Consider the following 21,221-nt stretch of genomic DNA (forward strand, 5'->3'; position numbering starts at 1 on the left):
AAATCTTTTAGACGTTAAAGTTAGTGTTAAAAGCGTCCAAGTTGACCAGACACGTTCAACTGGTGAGGTGGTAGGGACCATGTCACGTGAAAGAGACAAACAGACATCCCAATTTGAACGAGTAGGGAACCATCCATGTCGCGTCACATAAAGGCAAGCCATTATTTTTCTATATAATTTCTTTCCTTTTTTATTTTTTTTAGTTGTTAAGTGAAGAGCTGTTTGGGATAAAATCCCTCAAAAGTGATATCTTATTAATTTCACATCATCTCCAAAATCACAACTATTATAATAATTGTAAATAAATAAATTCCACTACCATTTTTAATTACAAAACTTTTTTTTTTTTTTTTTAGAGTATCTTAATAGATAAGATCTTTTTTCGTGGATTACTTCTTTCCTCATGAACTGGACACACGTGTACATATTACTAGCATTCTTTTCCTTTTTATCGGTTTCAATAGCGTGAGAATGTGTTAGCTCATCATCAGATTTAAGGGGTATATTAACGAACTTATCTGGTGAATATATGTACACATACATAAACCATTTGTAGAAATGTATTATGCATCTAACCACGATCGAAATAAAAATAAAGTCTAAAGACAGTGATGAATTCATGTCACGATATATGTTGTATGTGATTGTATTTACGACCTTAATAGTTAAATGAGATAACTTGCATAGTATTTTTAAATACTTGTCATTTACATAACACTTTTTATTTATTTATTTAAAGTAAAGGCAAAGATCCTCTAGGTTGCTGTTTGGTTTTAACTTACTTCGGGATTTCCATTAATTTTCAAGCTTTATGCTATCACGCTCTATAACCGTCTAAATTTTTCGACAATAGATATTATATGTTATGGCTCATTAGGTATCACTGTAAAGCCTTGAAAGGGAGAGAGGGAAAGGATGGAATAGCCGTGCGTAAGAGAACCAAGAGAAGCCACCGACTGGTTAACCGACATTTTACATCGCTTTGGTAGACAAAATATTAATGAAATGAATAAAAAAATAATAATAATAATAATCCCGTAAAAGGAGGGAAAAATTGACCTCCCTGGCCCAGCCCAATTAAAAAGGATTCCTTTTTTCCTTGGGAGGGAGGGTGCGTCTTCTTTCCGAGCTATAGCAAGTAAAGAAGAAATTTCCATTTGTTTGCATCCACTTTCTTGCACCATGGACAAGGCAACCATGGGTGTTTGCCTAATAAGCTAGAATTTATCCAAAACATAATTTTTCCATGTTTGTTGGTCTTATCAGAAGCCATGACTATGTTGTTTTGTTTTGTTTTGTTTTGTTTGGGACACCATCTAAACTGACAACTAGATTTATCAGAGTATTTACATCTTTACCCTCCTCACCTTACTTTTCATTGCTGAAACAAATTAATAACGTTGAGAAATTTTCAGAATCGTTTTGATTTCTTCAATGGAGGGAGGGCAAAAAGAAGCCATAATTTCTACTTCATTACTTTCATTTCTGGCCAAATACACCACCAAACGAAGATCCAAGATTTACACAACCCTATAAGTCGGGGTGGAGAAAGAAACGAAAGCTAAAAATAAACCCAAAATAACAATTCCTTTATGTTTCAGGAATTAGAGTTCGCGGAAACCTCGAATATGGTACCGGGATGGACTTTCTTACAGGCTTTTCCGGCGATGCCGCCGCCGCCGCCGTGGTTGGTGGATTTTGGAGGTTTGACGGTGTCTTCTAACCTGCCAGCTCTCTCCTGCTCCATCCTCTTCAGTTTCTCCTCCGTTTTCTTCCTCATTACGTAAACCCTAGCGCAGGCAGCTCCCATGGAGGACATGGTTTTTACAGGGGGAATCGAATGAATGAGAATCGAGTGTCCACAATTCTATGGGCTTCTCTTTTTCTTTGCTTAATCGGTGGGTTTCAAAACCCGTCTCGTATTTATAGTGGGAAACTTGTTTGGTTGAGGCCTACGCGTTTCGTTGCCCCCTAGCTTAGGGGTCAGAAAACCCCCCAATCCGTGTACCTCCTTTGGATTGGACCAAAACAAAACTGTATATTTACAAAATACCATATTTAGTTTATAATGGAATATATATATATATCATATTCGCGAAAAACTAAATTAAAACTAAATTAAAACTAATTTCAAACGATATAAATCTAACCCAATTTCAAAGATAGATGAAATTCATTAATTTGATTATAATGTCAACGATTAAGCATTAGTATCGTGGGTGTGGGTTTTAATTATATAATGTAATTTTAAAAATGGATCATAATGACAAAATCAAGTAATAATAGATTAAAAAAAAAAGGAAAGAATAAAAAAAAGGAAGAAACGTAGAGTAGAATAATCAATTATTATTAGATGCATAATGATGGAATTTTTTAATTTCAACGCGGAGAAAACGGTTGAGAGACAGACAACTAACCACCGTTTACCGTTTACCAGATGGTTTTAGAAGTACACAGATAGACGGAGAAAAACGGTGGGAAAACCCCAAGCTCTTGGGACACTTGAAAAAAAAAAGTAAAAAATATAATTAAAAAAAAAAAAAAAGGTTTCCATTTGGTGCGGCCACTCACAGGATACCGAGAGTGTAAGATCGCCACGTCAGCTAAAAAAATATTATAATAGAGGGCGAGGCAAAGCTGTGCTGACGTGTCAGTTGGTAAGTGGCGGGTACTTATAAAGTGCTGCCCATGTGTTTTTTAATAAGGAAATTAGATCCGGGGGAGATAAGACTCGGTGGTCACAATCTGAATCGTGGAGCGTGAAGATACCCTTTTTAATTTATTTTTTTTTTTAAAAAAAAAAAAGATCTTGAAATTATTTGATTTGTCATTATTACATTTGCACTTCAAAAAAAAAACAAAGGTGGAAGTCCCACTCAAATTGTGGCGACGGGTTTAATAATTGATGTCCGGATCTTCTTAATTTATATGAAATTAGATATGGTTTCATTTTATTAATATACTAATTCATATTTGAAACAATATAATCAAGGGTAGTACGCCANTGTTACGGAGTACGGAATTTGCATTAAGCTAAGACAGATCGGGAATGAGATTGGGTTGTCTGCCTTTTTCTTCCTTTTCCTGTTACTGTTTGTCGCCGCCTTTGATTTTCTATTCAACCATATATGGTAAAGATTAGGTTAGGTTTAAACCCATTTTCTCTACCCTCTTCCGCCCAAACCCCCCAATCATTGTACTCCACGTGGCGTTTGAATACTCAAATTTTCGGTAATTTCGGTAAGATGGGCCGACGTGTTGTTGTGGACCATCGAATGAGTCCGATGGATCCTATCTCAGTCCATTTTGTCGGCCCACAATACCAATAATAAATAAAATAAACTAATAATTTCAATTATTTTACAACAGCCGTCGAGGATAATTATTAAATACAAAAATTAATATCTTTAGTAACAATTATTTTTATTAATATGAGTATTTTTTTATTCAATCTATTTGTTGGTGAAAAATGACAAGTCATTACATTTAATTTTATTTAATGAAAGCTCTAAAAGTTAGGGCTGACTTGCTTATATCAACAAAATAAAAAAAAAAAAGTAAAAAATATTATTAAATGATATAAATGGAATCTTGTTCCTAGTTTTTGGAAGCAATCATGATTTGAATGTCCATATTTTGGGAATGACAGACCATAGGTATAATCTTTTTAATTTTTTAGTTGGGATATAATAACTTACCATAATAAATCAAATTTTAACGTTTTAAACCATGACAAATTTTATCGTAACAAGTGTTACATGTATGTCTGTATGTCCTGTCATCCTATATATATCTTGATCAAAATTTCAAATGTGTCTGGAGTTAGGATGTGATTGGAGTGTAATTGTTAACTTTATTAAACTCGGAGAAAAATTGAATTCCTATAGGGGCTAGAAATTAAGTGGAACACATATGCCAATTTGAGAGGCAGGTGAGGAGGCTTGAACCATATGGACCTAAACTAGTTGACTTTATGTTTATTTTTTTATTTTTTATATTTAACAAATTTGAGACAGGAATGAGAATGTACGATCTTTTAAATGGTAATTAATCCTTAATTTATTAAGTTATACTCACATTTGTGTATTGACTTAGTTGTTAGTGCACACAATATGGTTCTATTTTAAAAGTTTATAAAAACATAATTGAAGTATTGAAATCTATAATTTATATTAAGCACAGTATTATTATAAAAGTTATTGTGATGATGAAAACAATAATATTACGATAATAATACAAAGAAAAGGAAGTTCCATTTAAAAAATATAAAAAATAGAAAAAATAGAAAAGAAAAGGAAAAAAAAAAAAAAAAAAAACATCCCGGCTTATCTAGAAAACACGGTTTTAGCAAATCCACGTGTATGGAACCGAGGTTGGTTGCAGAAATTCTGTAATTACGGGAGTGAATATTTTAAAAAAAGAAAAAGAAAGAAAATAAAAAGAAAGGAGTGCAGGGACGATTTTTTTCCGAAAGATTATAAAATTAAAAGAATTGAATCAGTGGAAACTATCCGCCAATTTCCATCCCGAAGCCATGGGAGCTCTCTCCGAGTTCTTCTCCCACCTCCACACAATGACCGCAGTCTTCGTCACCCTTTTACTTCTCGAATGCGTTACTCTCATTCGCACCATCTTCGGTTTGAGACCTAACGCCGACAAGCGCGTAATTACGACGGCGCAGTTTTTGAAATTGATCGAGGAGAAGAATCCGACCATCCGATTCTCCAAGAAAGTCACCTCGAGTTCGGACGATCAGTGCGCCGTTTGCCTCTCTGAATTTGAGGAAGGGGAGATGGTACGGAAATTGCAATGCAACCATACTTTTCACAAGGATTGCCTCGATAATTGGTTGAAACTCTTTTTTGCTACCTGTCCGCTTTGCCGGTGTAAGGTTTTGCCGGACGATATCGTCGCCGGTTACCGCAGGCTGCGAGACCGTGTAGAGTACGACGGCAGCGATGAGGAGCTCATCTTTTTGTTATCGGCATTACATGGTAACAGTATATATAGGTTTTTCTAGGGCGAAATACCAATTTCATTTTGTTCATCACAGAATAGAATCAAATAGCATAGAATCTTGATTTTCTGTATTAACTAGGAAATATTGTTTTCTCCTTTCACTGACGAACAATAGCGTTAGGGAGCAGCTCGTTTCTGGTTCGATTGATCAGGAGCCAGATCGCGATAAATCGTGTATGCTTCTCTTGCAATTACGCAAGCCAACTGTTTGATAATTCGTTTGCATGATTGCTTCCTACTCTTCCTGGTTATTCGTCAACGAATATCATTAATTCTGGGAACAGCCAATTTACTTCTTGATATTTTTTTTTTTTTGTGGGGNGGGGGGGGGGGGGGGGGGGGGGGGGGGGGCTTTGTTCCCAATAAGGCACTGAAAGCTGCTCTAGAATCATCCAAATCATAGCATCTTTTATCCATCCGGAAGTTTACTTGGGCTAATCCGAAGGATCTTTAAGAAAATGGAAGATGTTAGTTAGATGATCCCTTAGTGTCATTTGATGGAGGCTTATTGTCTCCGTAGGGCCAGGGGATATTATGCCACTTATAATTATAGTAGACGCGAGTTGGTGGTCTAATTTATGGGGCTTTTACAAGGTAACTAGAACGGTACTTGACGGCATTTATTAAGAACATAAGTTGAAAGAAAAAGCAAAATTTGTTGGTTTTCCCTTGATGTTTCCATGGGGGTTTAGGTGGAGATGGTAGGAGAAGGACCAAATGCTCTGTTTGTAGGCTGTAACAAACTGATTTAGCTCATCCTCTCTGTAGTTAAGCCCCAATCTTATGTGTTTTTGTGTTGCCCATTTTCTTCAATCCTTCTCTAACTCTTGAACACACGTCAAAAGATGAGGGAAATTGAGGACATGCTTAATTAGCAGCAGCCTGGTCTGATAAAACAATTTTTAAGAACCATGGTTGGGTCAGGTGACTTGTATTATTAAGGTTATATGGCGTAGTTCAAGGAATAACAACTTTAGCATTCTCAGAATCAAGTTTTATATGGTGAACCCAAATACCTTCCCACTGTCTTTAGGATTGTTCCCGAGAATAAGTTCGAAAAATTTCCTCTCCTAAATGTTCTGTACGTCGGGCAGTTGCAATAAGTTGAAAGGGAGCAGGCTTGACCTGGTGGTGCAGGGAAAGGTAATTGTAAAAGATTTGACATTTAATACCAGATTCAAAAAAGTAGATATACAACTGATCCCATTTGTTGAGTAATAGTACCAAACCAAAAGAGCGCATCTGTTTTGGCCATGAGTTTGGTTAGATGCAACTGATCCCATATGAAAATTAGCGGTAACCAGGGCTGCTGGACTTTACCATTATCTTCTTGGTGCTTTGAATTATACTCGTTTATTTTGAGATTAATTTGTGTTAGATTTTCTGATGAAGATAGAATTGATTTGATGATTTGATTGATAGCTGTTATATCCGTTGGATTTTAAAATCATAAGGAATCTTTTATAACATGCCTATCATTCTATGTTGTGACAGCTGCCGGCTACAATTATCTGTAAGCTCAGTGTGGTGCTGAAAATAAGGGACATTCTGGATGGTCTAACATTTATATAATTATACAGTTCATGAATATAAAGATTAACCGTTATTTTTTGTACAGTAAATAACTGAAAAGTTATAACAAAATAGTCCATTGTTATGATTGTAATTTGTGTGGGAGTACACTTTTGCAATTAGTTACAGATACTTTGTGACCCATTTAAATTTATTGATAACAATAGAAATGTGGAGATTTTAATTTTGTGGAAATATCAATATCTAAAGATATTATGAAAATATCAATTTTGTCACCGTAAGAAACTTTAGAACGATTTGATTTACACTGTTAATTCAAAAAGATTGTAGAATTGAACTGTTAATATAGTATTCAATCAAATCATAATCGATTCAAAAAAAAAAAAAAGGACAGCGACTCGTGAATCCACCATAGCAGATTCAGAAAGCATCCTTTTGAACTTTCGATGATTTCTTGAAATCCAAATCATCGATCTTCTTTCTTCCTACATTCAAATGGCCAATCGAAATCCAAAAGCATTTCCAGAGTATAATAAGAATACAAACACTGTACAAATCTGACAGACAGACGAGACGAGGAAGATTTACAGTAAATATATATAACATAATGGCCGGAAGGAACTCAGGCGGAGAAGAATCCGGTGGAAGCGGCTCGGCCAATTTGGGATTTGGGTTCGAAAACCCATTTGAATTCCGTCATCTCAGCATTTTGTTTTGCTATTTCCATCATCTTCTTCATCCTAATCGCCGAAGCAGTTGCAGAGATGGAAACCCCAGAACCCAAATCTTCAAGCTTTTGCATCTCCTGCGCTTGCCTTGGATTCTTCATCCTTCTCTCGTATTCCTCTGCAACAAGAATTGCAATATCCGCCATGGCTATGATTTTCGAAGCTCGCTCTTGATTTTGAGTTGGCCCTCTTCGTGGGAGGAGATAATTTATATTCAAATCGGGGGATGATTATGGATAAGGCTGACAAGTCGGTGTAGTGTATGAAAAAGGTGGACTGGTGACTGAGTCTGGTTTCTTGGGCATTTTGCTTTCACTTTTCTATGGATGAATAGATTTGTATATTTTATTGAAGGGTCTTTTGGATACTACAAAATAAAGGATTTCTTGATGACAAAGTTTGGGATTTTGGTGAAAAAAAAAATGTCCCTTGGTTATTCTTTTCACATTAATTAAATTATATATAATGGACATATTGGACATCAAATTTTAGAAAATATTTACGTGTTTTAATATAATAAATAAATAAATATATTAGATATAAAATTAAATTTAAAAAGGAAAAATCATCTAGAAGCATGTGGTTATCCTTTTTCTGTGGTACTTTAGGGACCCGTTTTCTTGTTATTGGTACAGGAATTAATGGCAAAAAGAAAGTGGTTTCTGAGAATCAAAACCGCCAAACTCAGCAAATGGTTTTGATCTCAAAACGAAAACCACATCATTGACAATGCTTAACACGTCAGATGTATGTAAGTAATACGTGTCTAATTCCTATTCGTCTTAAACAATAATAATAAAATTGATTGATAATTAATTCGTGTTCAGAAGACGTGGCTCCATATCACAGGCTGTTTACATGCAGCGGTCGGTGGTAGTCCACGTATTTTGTTTCGTTATTTTTATGTTAAATATAATATAAATAACTTAATGTAGTTTTAGTCTTCTAAATTCATGATAATAATCATAATAATGACAAGACTCTCATAAATCATACAGAAATTTCAATCAATTACTTTTAGAATAGTTTTAGATCTAAATTTTACTTTCTTTCCCTGTATTTTGTTTCTAAAATTTGCTCAAGATGTTGATCATCTACCAACTAATTAGTAAGAATGATGAAAGTCTCGTATTTAGGAAATGATCATGAGTTTATAATCAAATAATAGTCTCTCTATTAATACGAGGCATTTTGAAGAAACTTAAAGTAAAACCATGGAAGTTTATACTCAAAGTAGACAATATTATGCAATTGTGAAGAGTCGTGTTCATCTAGCATCTCATAGTTAAAACCAAACGGAATTATTGTTTAAAAAAAATGAAAAACAAGAAAAATTTACCTTTTTTCCCTGGATTATTTCAAACAAAGAGGAAAAAGGAAGTAAAAGAGCAGTCAATTCACAAAAACACTTTAATATAGCTTTAGACTGTCAGTTTTCACTGTGGGTATTCAAATTCGTTGCCATTTTCTCACACTGAAAAGATAAAAACTAGGCAGTCTAACCATACAGACGAAATGCAGAGGCTAAGTATTATGTGTATACGTATGGGACTTTCTTGGTCCGAATTAAAGATCTGCAAGTGAGAAGCAAAAGCATTATGGTCAGTTCAGGCTTTGAACAGATATACTCTTCCGGGGGAATATGAAGAGTGACCCATTTCATTTCATAAAAGGCCAAGATTTTTCAGTTGTTGAACGTGCTCAGCTGGAAGTGGTGGAGGTAACCACTCCGATCCTGTCATCTCCCCATCTACATCTTCCACAACATATTCCTGAGAGGAATCAAAACGTATTAAGAAATGAGCATTTATGGTCCCAAACACAATCGAGACCATAGTGGATAAGAAAGCAATTATTATAATCGAAAGGTAGATGTTCAATCACCAACCCTGGAATGGTTGGACCTAAAAAAAAAAAAAACACAGCAGATTCATAATCAAACCAACCATCAGAATATAGTATTTGATATTGAACCATTAGTGTCCCCCACACTCCCGTTATCCTTTCTTCCCCAAAAGATGAAGGTCATGTCCAACATTATCCTACCCACTGATTAATACGACAGACCTCATGAATATGAATATGAATGTGCTTGGGGGCACCCACCTCCATCAATGATGTTGACTTTGCATTCCTTTTTGAGGGACGTGTTTGGAAGACGAATAGATTTTTTTTTTTCCCCTTCTAATTGGATAGGGTTTAGCAAAAATTTTAAGAGCACTTTTGTTCTGACCAATGCAGAACACTTTTAATTTTTTTGGTAATCAAAGTAGTTTGAAAATTTCTAAAAGTAGATAAAAGGCGCTTAAAGAGCTTTTAGATGAAACGTTTAATCACTTTTGCTTACAAAATAAAAGCTCCACTTTAGAACACTTTTTCAAAATGATATCTCAAACTCACCCTAATCCAGTTGGTTCTGTTTATTTCAACAGTTAGTCTATTATATAGAAAAAAAAAAGAAGCCATATTCAAGTATTTACCCTCCTAGATCAGTGCATCATTGACAGTTATGCGCATACGCAGCTCAAAAGAGATCAGCCAACTCACCTTTGTAAGCATTCTTTTTGCAAGTATGTGATAGTGTCGTTGCCATATTCGTTGTCCAACCATGGTAGCTACCAAGACGCTGTAGAAGATACCAATGACTGTGAACAAACCAAGAACAATCAAGGCCATTATAAATAATAATGGCAGTCCTGCTTCACCAGCACCTCCTAGGCATCCACATTCGGTTGCTATGCTTCCACAACTTTCGAAGCAAGTGGTGCAGTCAGTCCACATACAAAGAGTACCAGGCAAATGACAGTCAGCACATAGTCTGCAAAGATATAAGAAAACACATAAAAAACACGAGAATGCTGAATAACCTAAAAGTACTATTTTTGCAAAACATTTCCAACATTTAAACTCTATAATTTGATGGAGAAAGATATAAAGAACTTGGACAAGGTATTTTGTCATTATTCTAACAAAGCTTGAATGAATTCCCAGCTTGGCTAAATGTCAAATATTCTATACTACGGTTCATCAATATTCTTTCAATTACAATTGGACGGGAAGCAGAACAGAGAAAAATCAGTTGAGTTAGAGAAACATCACTGCATGAGTCATACCTTAAAGAACGAGCCTAAACTCCTCAACAAGAATTTTTATGATAAGGAAATAATAATTTTGAACATAAAGCCAAAAGAAACTGTGAAACAATAGATTTATACCCTGGGTGGCAACAACATAGACACAATTCTCTACATGGCTGAGCCAAATCATTCCTAACTCTCCGATCATAACAAGTGATGAAGCATCCAGATAAGCCGAGCAATGCAAAAAATAATAAAGCTCCTGCATAGAAATAAAATTTATAGGCGATGTTCAAGTAGATAAAATATAAAACTGTTATTATGATTACAGTAAAAGGCCATAAACCATTCAATACTTCCTTCTTATGGGGTTCAACAACATGAATCAAAACATGCGATCATGTAATGAGAACATTCTTTTAAGCTGTTGTTCTGTACCCTCACACTTTCATTAGTTTCTATGAAACGAAAAAAATAGAACTTTCCCTTCTATCGCCAGACTTTATCTCACTAACCTTTTTTCCATACTCCCAACACCCATCCAGCTCATACTTCCTCTCGCCGTTAACTTCTCTATACAGACGTAACCTCTCTCAACAATTCTTCTTGCGTATCATATTTTTTTGCAACTTTAGATACATCCCTTCTGGTAGCTTATCAATTCTTAAAATACTAATTAAAGAAAGAATAAAGGGACCTCGTTCTAACTAAAGTAAAAGTACTTAAAATGTCAGAATTAAACAAGTAGATTATTTTTTGTCATCGACGATCTTCTGCTAAAAGTTCTTTTGATGAGAACAGTTCAAAGTCAGAGGCACTCCAAACAGACCAGCAAACAAGGCGACTAAGCCAAACTGCCTGAAGCCAAACAAGCTTACGCCCTACTGTTATAACATAAATTATGCATGCAAATCTTGAATCAGCTTATTGAGATTTTACCACATATGTAATAAAAACTAATTTTGTTATCAAAACCCCACGTAAGACGAAGCCAGTAATGTTGAAAACCATCTACAAAATGCGTCAAATATCCCAGAGAAGCAATTACCTGCACAAAGATAAATATTACACACAAGTATAATCAACTGCTAGAACATAAATTGATTTGCAACAAATTGAATAGAAAACATAAAACTTACAAGCTGAACCGCCAAAAATATAAATACAATGTCTCTAGTCACAAAAAATCGAAATTTCAGGGTTCGCCATTTCCTGTCAGCAACAGCATGTACTCTCAAGTGGTAAGGGGCCTTACATGTGGTACAATGAGCAAAAGCAAACCCTTCCTGCAATTTTAATCACGAATGATCAAATGTAACTCGATGATAACTATAGGAATTTCCTTTTTTTTTTTTTTTTTTTTTTTTTTTTTTTTTTTTTTTTTTTTCTAGATAAGCATAGGACCGGTCTAAGAGAATAAAAATGAGACTGTAAATACTAGGCTTATATTACAGGCATAGGCAGATATAAATACCGCCCAAGAGTAGTAATATTCTTTATTTCGTTGATGACCCTAAACTATAGTTATGCGTGTGATAAAAAATGAAATTTCAGTAATGCTGCTGCAAAGAAAAAAGAGATAATAATGCCAAAATGTAAGTTAATCTCTTAAACAATGAAAGGTTGATTAACAATCACTTGACAAGGCTGGACTTGGTCATGAAGGTGAGCAAAATATATTCATTAAGGTGATCTACCAACAACAATCAATATTTCAAAATGAACGGTATTAGGAAAATGTCTACCAACTTCTGCTTCTTTACCAACATTCAGAGGTATCAAGGGGACAGGGGGGGAGTGGAGAGGGAGGGAGTAACAATTAAGAGCAAACACAATTGCCAATCACCTAGGATGTATGATTCTAATTAATAGAAGACGGTACAAATGCCAGCTACAACCAGGAATATAATAGTTCACTATTACTATATTTAGACAGCATTTGCACTAAAGTTATGAATATTGGCAACAACATTAGAACACCAACATGCCTGAGTTAAATTTACAGAAGTATAAGAAGTCAGATATCATTCATACCTTCACAGCCCGCCAATGATCCAGACATTCTCGATGAACATACTTTGACGTCCCCTTGCATTTGCACGGAGCAATAAAATCCCTACCTGATTAGTTAATGAAACACGCACATTGGTCAATTTAAAATACTCCCCTGATCAAACACCTACAGAATGATCCCTATGTGATACGGCCGTCTCATACCGTTAAACAAGACTTTAAATGATCAGCCAACTCCAAAGAATTCGAAAGTACAAATGCCAAGTGGGGGAGGGGGGAGGGGACTGCAATGGTTAAACATAGCTCGTTACAGCCCTACAAACGGTCAATTTAACAAAATTTTAACATCGAAGAACCTAATTTAACTTCAAGTTTCACCGTAGTGAAAGAAATTTTCGATCATTAGAAAACACACCTTGAATTTAGAATAATGTTGTTCTAGGGTTCAAAGAACTGTGCCTAAAACGCTGCATTGAGCCAATTGACTGGACGATCATTCTAATTAACATCAGTATAAAGAAAGCGGAAAAAAAATTAGCTGCCTTCGTTAATTTCTCCGAAGGAAAATGTCGAACATGACCAAATGAAAACAATCCCCATCAAGCATCGTCGGAAAAATAGTCGAAACCTAGCAAAAACTGAATAACAAAGGAACGGCAAATTACCATCGGTCTCGAGGCAAATTCTACATTGTATTTGCTCCCCTTGGCCGGCTTCGAGGTCGATCTCACTGGGGTCGCTGATCGGAGGCGGTGGAATAAGAGGGGAAGAATCTGACGGTTGACCCGCCATTGGGAATTAAAAAACGGGAAACACAGAAAATGGGCGGAAAGAGTGGAGGGAATTAGTAGAACATGAAGAAGAAATGACCCGTGTCCATGTAAATGCCGTCTCCACCTTCGTGAGGGTACCCCAGAGGATTTAGAAGCTGTGAGAGAATAATTTTGGTGAAGCAAGAAGAAAGCAAGAGGGTTTACAAGTGGAGACCAGAAAGTGGTTGAATGTCGTTCTTCCCAAAATGGCCTCAGCCTTCTCCATTGCGACCTAACTTGTCTTCCTCCAATCATATTTCATATATCAAATCACAATTTAATCACACTTCCTCAATTCTTCCGTGACTAATTCAAATAAGACACCTCCTAATTCATAACATAAAATTTAGTGTGAAATCGGTTAGAAATGAGAATGAAACTTTCTTGATAAGACTATGAAAACTTTTATTGACGAATATGCGTAACGGACACTTTCTTGATAAAACTATGGAAACCTTTATCTAACACATGTATTTAAAACTGTGAGCGTAACGGGCCAAAACATACCGTCAAAGCTGACGACGATATGTAACGGACCAAAACAGACTATATATATTAAGGGTGGACTTCTTTAATTTGTCATTCTTCCAAATATTTGGAAATATTATTGTTTGATTACAACTTTTAGTTATTTTAAGAAAACTAACACGAAGTAGGGACTTTTTTATTTTATTTTATTTTTATTTTAATATAAAGTATAAACAGGAGTGGAATAGCCAAATAAATTAAAGCATTGGAACTAATCGCCGTTTATCGCTGCCACAGCAAAAAGAAGTTCAGAAGTACTCTAAAATCATTCAGTTGAGACATAATTACTAATTTGGAAGTTGGAACACATCCTAACAAACGTCCTCAAGAAGCTAAAATAAAATTAAAAAAGAAAAGAACCAAGAAGTCAGGGAACAAAGCTACATATGAAAAGTGTCTAAGTCGTTTCTTTCGTCTCTCTAATTTTACTTCTTCCTCTTCTTGGGAGGCTGGAGTGCTTCCTCATCTTCGTCCTCGTCCTCCTCTTCCTCATCTTCATCCTCGTCTGCTACTTCATCCTCGTCTTCTCCACCATCATCATCGTCATCACCGTCGTCATCTTCGTCGTCATCGTCACCGTCATCGTTATCATCATCGTCATCACCATCATCATCTTGATCCTCCTCCCCGTCAAACTCTTCTTCTTCCTCCCCATTCTCTTCTGCCCCACCAGCTCCGCCCTCGGGAGTCTTCTTTGAATTACTTTTACTATTGTCGTTAAGGTTGTTGGCGTAGTCATCTCCATCTTCGGATGATAAATCCTCGTCACCTTCACCTTCACTTAAGTCGCCATCCCCATCATCGTCGTCATCGTCGTCACCTTCAGCATCAAGTGGTGGGGGTGATGGGCACTGGGTGGGACTATCTCCTTTCATTCCAGGTTTGATCAGAAACGCCCCAAGGGGATCCTGCAACAATATTTCCAAGAAGTACAATAGTTCATGAGGTTAAGCATGTCATAAACCGTATCACTTGCAAATGGTTGTTACCATCAAGAGAAACAGACATAGAAACCATACAAGGACAGAATCAATTTCTAAGTTCCTTATAACTAAGAATTCAACATGGTAGGCAACATATTTTAATGAAACCAATAAACAATAATGCTAAAAACAAGACAAATTTTCTATAAGCCAAGTTTATATACGATTTAAGAAGTCAAATTGCGAGTCATACGACACAATTAATCTGGTTCGTTTCTTTTTACAATTTTAAAACTTGATGACTAGTAGTGATAAGGATTTATTATTTATAATTTCTAACAGACTACAATGGGGCGTGTTAACAGAAATGAATAGAACGGTCCTGTTGCTTGCCAGGGCCTAGCATCTTGTTAGCCTGCCCCGAGTCTCAGTCCTTCAATTTGGCAATCTCTGCTTTTTACTATTACCTCCTCCACTTCTTATTTTTTAGCATATTTTATTTTAAACCGTCTTTTCTTGTCGGAATCTGTTCACCAACCAACGTCATAGGACTAGCTTTAACGTCTGAATTACCCACTAAGTTGAATTGGCAACATCAATTGGATGTCAGAAATAGCATCCACACCATTAAGAAGCAGAAAGCAGGAGGACGATGGGAAAGGAATACACTTCCCAATCACAACTTGCGGGGTACTATCAAGTAAGAAATAGACATGGGAAGGTTCAAAAATATGATTCTTTGGGGCACTCGAAACCACGTATTAAGATTGATTCCTAATCCAACTATCCTCATAAAAGTCACAATACTCCAAGAATAATTCGAGCCCGAGTCCAGATCTTAATATTCCAACAAAAAGGAGATTCTCCATATCTTTCAACTGTTTACTGAAATTTCCCATCAGATTGAATAAATCTAGCGGCAATTCTGTAATTCAAGTTGAAATTGCGAGCCATCAATAGTGTATCCTCAACCACTGAAATGAAGTGGAAGTAAAAGAAGGGTATGGCGTGTTATTCAAGTCGTCGGTGTGAGGGCATTTCCGTAAATTTTGGACCACACCTCACCGAAACCCATCAAGTGGGGTCAATGAGATGATGTCCTGATAGAAAAAGAGTAGGGGGAAAGATAAATCCAAAAGAAGCCCAAGACGCGTGATTACAGTGATTTCGAGAACTCCCCACTTTTCCTAGAAAAAGAAAACAGTATAAAACTTTCTACATCATAATTTTGAAAAAATAAACATTTTTTTAATAAAAAATCAACCAAAATAATCTAATCATAGCCGTACGATGGGGATCAGTTTAAGCCAAATGAAGGAGTGGCAGTGGGTGGATGCCTATTGGATATTTTCACACCTATTCTACATAGGCTACAGCTTACTCTACCGACTAAAGCTCAGCCGAAGTCGCCAACATCAAACAGTTGGCCAAAGCCAGCGGACTTCCAAAGGAAACACACCAAAACCATCCAGTAAAAACCGATAGAAACATAATTTTCCCCCATTATGGAAAGCACAGCCAGCATCGCGACCAAAAAAATTCTTTTAAAAGGAAAAAAAGTTATTAATTGGGTTGATTGAACTTAGAAATGAGAGAGTAATTAAAAAACTTTAGAAAGTGCCTTGCCTGAGCCAGGAGCTGGGTGTTAACCAGAGCCGAAGCTAGTAAAGCAGCTAACCCTTCACTAGCGCGTGCGAGTGAGCCATCACGGAGCGTGACACCTGCTGAAGCATTTGCTATCTCCATTCGCACGGCGACTGTTTCCTGCGAATGCATCAAAAGGCAAAGAGGGAAAAAGAAAAAAAAAATTGATGAGAGAGCTGGTCGCCGTCAGATCTGTCCCCAAAAATTTCAACAGCCGTTAAAAAATTAAAATTATGACAAAACACCAACTCCACCGGAAATTCTGTCTCTCAGTCTCTCAACCAGCTTCCTACCGCGTTGAGTTGGTAGTTTCTACCGCCTATCCTGGGGTTTGACCATGGGCAATAAATCCAAAAAGGCTCATTTTAGGAAATATTCAAATACCTTTTTTATAAAAAGAAAAAAAAGAGCAGAGGAAAATTTCTGACGCATCCTCTTGAGAGCAAAGACGCGTCGACTTTCAGTGAAGCGAAAATTCCAGAGTCCATACAGTCAACGGTAAATCCAGCACAAAAGTGACAAAAAACCATAGATGTACGAGAAATTAAACTCTATGTTCATAGTAAAACGACCATAAACCAGAGAAAATTCAGTTAAATCGTCCACAAACGACCTCGAAACACTAGCAGACTGACGAAAACAAGCAAGATGAAGCAAAAAGCAGAAAACAAGAAGAGACCGAGCTCAAATAGAGGAAACAAAACAGATACAGATACAGGAAAAAAAACAACAAAGAATTGAGAGTAAAGCGTACCGAGAAGACAGATCAGAGCAGGGAGATTGTAGATCTGGACGTACCGCGATCCAAAATCACAGAAAAGAAGCACAAGAAGCAACGTTCATTCTGGACCGTCCGATCGAGATTGAAAAGACACAGAGAACCGAAGATATAGAATTATCGGCGGCTCTCAGAGAAGGGTGGGAGGGAAGGGTAGGGTGGGCTGAGGGGGTGAGGTGGGAAGTGAGAGAAGCGAGAGCGATTACTGGAGACCGACTGCCCGTAATTTTCCAGACCGGTATCGGGCAGATCGGGCAGCGTCGTACTCTTGTAAAAAAGTCCGCGTTTTAAGCTGCCCAATGAGTCTCAATGGACAGGTGTGGGTTCGGATAACTCTTCTCATCAATTTTCCCTTTGGTCCTTTCATTTTTGATTTTTTACTTTTTCAGCAACGGCCTTTTCCATTTATTACATACCACCCTTCCTCCAACGAAAATTGTCTTTTTCCCTAAAGTCTCCGTCGTCTTTCCCCCTCTTTTAAACTATGTTTTAAATTTAATATGCCTTCCAACTTTAAGCATCTCAACAACTCTATCTTCAGACCAAAAATATTCAAATCATAAAATAAAATAAAATAAAAACAAGACGTCGTCGATAATAAATTAATAATAATGAAAGGATCTAATTAATTTAACAAAAAACCCGATGAGATTATATTTGCAGCAAGGCCGTGGTATGGGCCTTTCCTAACCCAGGCCCATTCCTGGCCCAATTATCCGTGTTCTTCTTGGAAGGATGACAACTCCCGTTCATAACCATTAATGATGTGTAATACTGGTCCTACAAGATCATAAATATATAAATATGATGTGTCATATAAAAAAGAACGGACTTCTATGCATTTTCCCCTTTCCAATGGGATATACAAATCACTATAATCTAGAAAAAATAGAAAATAAAATTATTAGCTACTTTTAATTTATGGATCTTAATTTTAATTCAAATTTACAGTTTTTTAGTTTTCATTGTAAATTCATTATTTTTGTAACCGTCCAAGCCAACAGCTAATGAATATTATCCACCACTCACTTTCGCACGTTAAGTATGTTTTAAAAAATCTTTGCAAGGATGAGATTTCCACACCCCTATAAGGAATGCTTCCTTCCCTTTCACTTCAACAGATTATGCGACAGATAAAATCTCACGGTTTTAAATCACACAACACTACCAGACAACAGTTTTGATATAAATGTAAATAAATGTAGGCAGGCTGTGATTCAAATTTTAAAAGTTTGAAGGAAAAACACGTTAGTTAGTTAAGAATTTAGAGATGAACCATGAAAATCCATGGTAGCTATCTTTTGAGATGAACCCACTACTGGTTTCAGCAATGGATGTTCTGCAGTCAAGGTAGAACTTATGTTTAAAAAAAAAAAAAAAAAAAAAAACGGAGAGAATATGCTAATTTGTATGGCTGATTTAGGGAGAGTTCTAAAATGAAACCAAACTTTGAAACGAGCAACAGAGGAAGAACGTACCTGGTTTTCTCATGCTTGGTGTGTGTGTTTTTGTCATATCAACTAGTATTCGTTTGTGGATGAAATCTCTAAGATTACGGCTACCAATAGTCCCGACAAGAACAGGCGCCATCCTTAAAATGGTGAAATCGAGTAGCATCTCTCACAATGATTTCCCTTCCTACAAGCTTGGAGATGAACTTTATAGCAGAATGGCAGTCATTACAAACTCTAAGGTTCTTCATAATCCTCAGCACAGTGTTCTCTGGTGTACTCAGAAGACCAAATGCTATAGCAAGTTTCTCACTGTGATATCTCAGAATCTGCTCCTTCACCTCTTCTTCAAGGTCATGAAGCACTGATTCAGTGTCTGGGATGAACCCCATCTTTTTGATGTCCTCCCAAATCTCATCCATCAACTTATAGATTTCATATTTCTGTGGATGAATAACGTCTTCAACTCCAAATGCATGAACTTTGTTCTTAATATGAATCCAACTAAATCCCTTATCTTTCTTCACTCCTCTATCCTTCATCAGCTTTCTAGTTTTGGCAGCGTTTTCCCATTTCCCGCAAGCTGAATACACATTAGCAAGAGCTGAGTAAGCGCCGCTATTTCCAGGATCAATATGAAGCAGTCTTTCCGCTGCAACTTTCGCCAAATCTGCATTTTTATGGATCTTACAAGATGCTAGTAGCGATCCCCAAGCTATATTATCTGGCTCTATAGGCATGCTTTCAATGAATTGGTATGCTTCTTGAAGCAATCCAGCTCGTCCATAAAGATCGATCATACATGCATAATGACTTAGAGAAGGTACAATTTTATGTACTTCAGTCATCAGATTATAGTAATTTCGACCTTGTTCTATTAATCCCACGTGTGTACAAGCAGAGAGAACTCCTACATAAGTGATATGGTCAGGTTTCATACCAACTGAGAGCATCCTCTCAAACAGGCTGATGGCTTCTTCTCCAAAGCCATGCTGCGCCAGAGCCATGATCATTGATGTCCAGGACACAGTTTCCTTCTTCCCGCTAGTAAGATCAAAAACTCTTTTGGCTATATTGATGCTTCCTGCTTTAGCATACATGGCTATCAAGGCATTAGTAACAGAAGCTGTTGAAGATTCTCCTGCTTTTATGGCTCTGGCATGGATTTGTTTTCCATGCTCCAAACTAGCCAAACTTGAACTTACACTCAGCATGCTCGCCAGGGTATAACTATTTGGCTCAGGGCCTTCGTTAATCATCGACCGAAACAGTTCCAACGCTTCGTTCCATAACCCGTTTTGCACATAACCAACAATCATAGCTGTCCATGCTATCACATCACGATCTCTTAATTTGTTAAATATCTCTCTGGCTGGTTTAACATCTCCAAGCTTGGTATATCCATCGAGTAGGGAAGTAAACGCTATAATGTTTAGATTTGAAGTCCTGTTATGCTCAATAATCAGTCTAGCTATTTCTACCCCACCTGACTTTGCATACATTGATATCAAAGCATTGCCTACTGCTTCAGAAGTTTCAGTTTCTGTTCTTAGAATATAAGCATGTATCTGTTTTCCAATATTCAGCTTCTCAAGATTGGCACAAGCTGATAAAACGCTTGCCAAGGTGAACTTATCTGGCTTTAAAGAAGATTCATACAACATCTTCGAGAAGATATTCAGTGCTTCAAGATCATACCCTATCTGATTATAACCTGAAATCATCGAATTCCAAGAAACTATATCTCGGTCAGGCATTTTCTCGAACTGTGAAGCAGCAAGGTTAATCTGCCCAGATTGCATGTACAATGAAATCAAAGCATTCCACGTTGAAATGTTCTTCAGCGTCATCCTATCAAAAACAACTTTCGCTATAACCGGATCTCCACATTTTGCGTACATATTCAGCAGGGAAGTTGCAACAGAAGCGTGGCTGCCAAGTCCGAGTTTGACAACAAATGAATGAATCTTCCTACCAATGTCCAAAGCTTGATTTGCCGCGCAGGAAGAAAGAACATTACTGACCGTGAATTGAGAAGGCGGGACTCTCTCGGATATCATCTTCGCAAACATTCCAATCGCATTATCAAATAGACCGAATTGATTGTAACCCACGATGATCGCAGTCCAAGAAACGGGGTCGCAATCAGGCATTTCATACAGAAGGCGACGCGACGCATTGAAATTTCCCTGTTTAGCATACGCAGAGATCAAAGTGTTCCATGAGAATGTTGACTTAATGGGCATTTCATCGAACACATCGTGGGCATCCCTAACTGACCCAGTTTTAGTATAGAAGGTCATAAGATTATTTATCAAGTACACGCCAAGATGAAGGCCTTTCTTGATTATTTGAGAGTGAACTGACCTTCCGGCAAATGGGTCTCTGATTCTGACGCTTGTTTGCAGGATATGTGCAAAGAAGTCAGAAGAAGTGGGTGCATGAGCAACTTCCATAATTGAAGATTAATCCAGAGACGAAAGACAACCCCAATGTTTAACCTCGCCATGAATTTCTAGCCATCAATTTCAAAAGATACCCAAATTGGTGGGAGACCGAGGCGTCAGGTGCTTTGCTTTCGAAGCTACTGAGGATGCGTGTCAAAATGAGCGAAATGGTGTGGCATAGCCACTGCCTGGTATGAGTCGAATGACACTTAGTTCAAAAAGTTTTAGAAATTGGGGGTTTGAAAGACTCAAATATTCTCCCATTTTA

The 21,221-nt window shown here is 36.9% G+C and overlaps 5 protein-coding genes across 7 annotated transcripts in view; 2 read left to right on the forward strand and 3 right to left on the reverse strand.

Moving 5' to 3' along the window:
• LOC111478507 (vegetative cell wall protein gp1-like) overlaps window positions 1-21,221 on the forward strand; it is a 446,768-nt gene that overhangs the window by 171,707 nt on the left and 253,840 nt on the right. The gene's annotated exons all lie outside the window — the stretch shown is intronic.
• On the forward strand, window positions 4,465-6,773 carry LOC111478510 (E3 ubiquitin-protein ligase RHA2B-like). The gene is made up of 2 exons (XM_023122802.1): window positions 4,465-4,994; window positions 6,514-6,773. The coding sequence occupies exons 1-2, from the start codon at window positions 4,535-4,537 to the stop codon at window positions 6,534-6,536; spliced, it is 483 nt and encodes a 160-aa protein (XP_022978570.1). The 5' UTR covers window positions 4,465-4,534; the 3' UTR covers window positions 6,537-6,773.
• On the reverse strand, window positions 8,677-13,398 carry LOC111478483. The gene is made up of 7 exons (XM_023122761.1): window positions 13,036-13,398; window positions 12,392-12,477; window positions 11,497-11,643; window positions 11,297-11,405; window positions 10,496-10,619; window positions 9,828-10,098; window positions 8,677-9,052 (listed from the first exon to the last, which is right to left on the reverse strand). The coding sequence occupies exons 1-7, from the start codon at window positions 13,160-13,162 to the stop codon at window positions 8,945-8,947; spliced, it is 972 nt and encodes a 323-aa protein (XP_022978529.1). The 5' UTR covers window positions 13,163-13,398; the 3' UTR covers window positions 8,677-8,944.
• On the reverse strand, window positions 14,136-16,379 carry LOC111477642 (prostatic spermine-binding protein-like). The gene is made up of 2 exons (XM_023121508.1): window positions 16,260-16,379; window positions 14,136-14,618 (listed from the first exon to the last, which is right to left on the reverse strand). Exons 1-2 carry the CDS (start codon window positions 16,377-16,379, stop codon window positions 14,136-14,138), a joined length of 603 nt encoding a protein of 200 aa, XP_022977276.1.
• On the reverse strand, window positions 16,574-21,167 carry LOC111478414 (pentatricopeptide repeat-containing protein At2g22070). Of its 3 annotated transcripts, none has more exons than XM_023122655.1 (3): window positions 18,534-21,167; window positions 17,032-17,835; window positions 16,574-16,601 (listed from the first exon to the last, which is right to left on the reverse strand). In XM_023122655.1, the coding sequence occupies exon 1, from the start codon at window positions 20,960-20,962 to the stop codon at window positions 18,614-18,616; it is 2,349 nt and encodes a 782-aa protein (XP_022978423.1). In that variant the 5' UTR covers window positions 20,963-21,167; the 3' UTR covers window positions 16,574-16,601; window positions 17,032-17,835; window positions 18,534-18,613. The 3 variants fall into 3 exon arrangements, with proteins under 3 accessions (XP_022978423.1, XP_022978425.1, XP_022978424.1); XM_023122657.1 differs by lacking the exon at window positions 16,574-16,601 and having other exon boundaries at window positions 17,658-17,835; window positions 18,534-20,695; window positions 20,874-20,962; XM_023122656.1 differs by lacking the exons at window positions 16,574-16,601; window positions 17,032-17,835 and adding an exon at window positions 18,250-18,394 and having other exon boundaries at window positions 18,534-21,166.

Source organism: Cucurbita maxima, unplaced genomic scaffold (assembly GCF_002738345.1).
Source record: "Cucurbita maxima cultivar Rimu unplaced genomic scaffold, Cmax_1.0 Cma_Scf00004, whole genome shotgun sequence".
In the NCBI taxonomy this organism is placed as follows: Eukaryota; Viridiplantae; Streptophyta; class Magnoliopsida; order Cucurbitales; family Cucurbitaceae; genus Cucurbita; species Cucurbita maxima.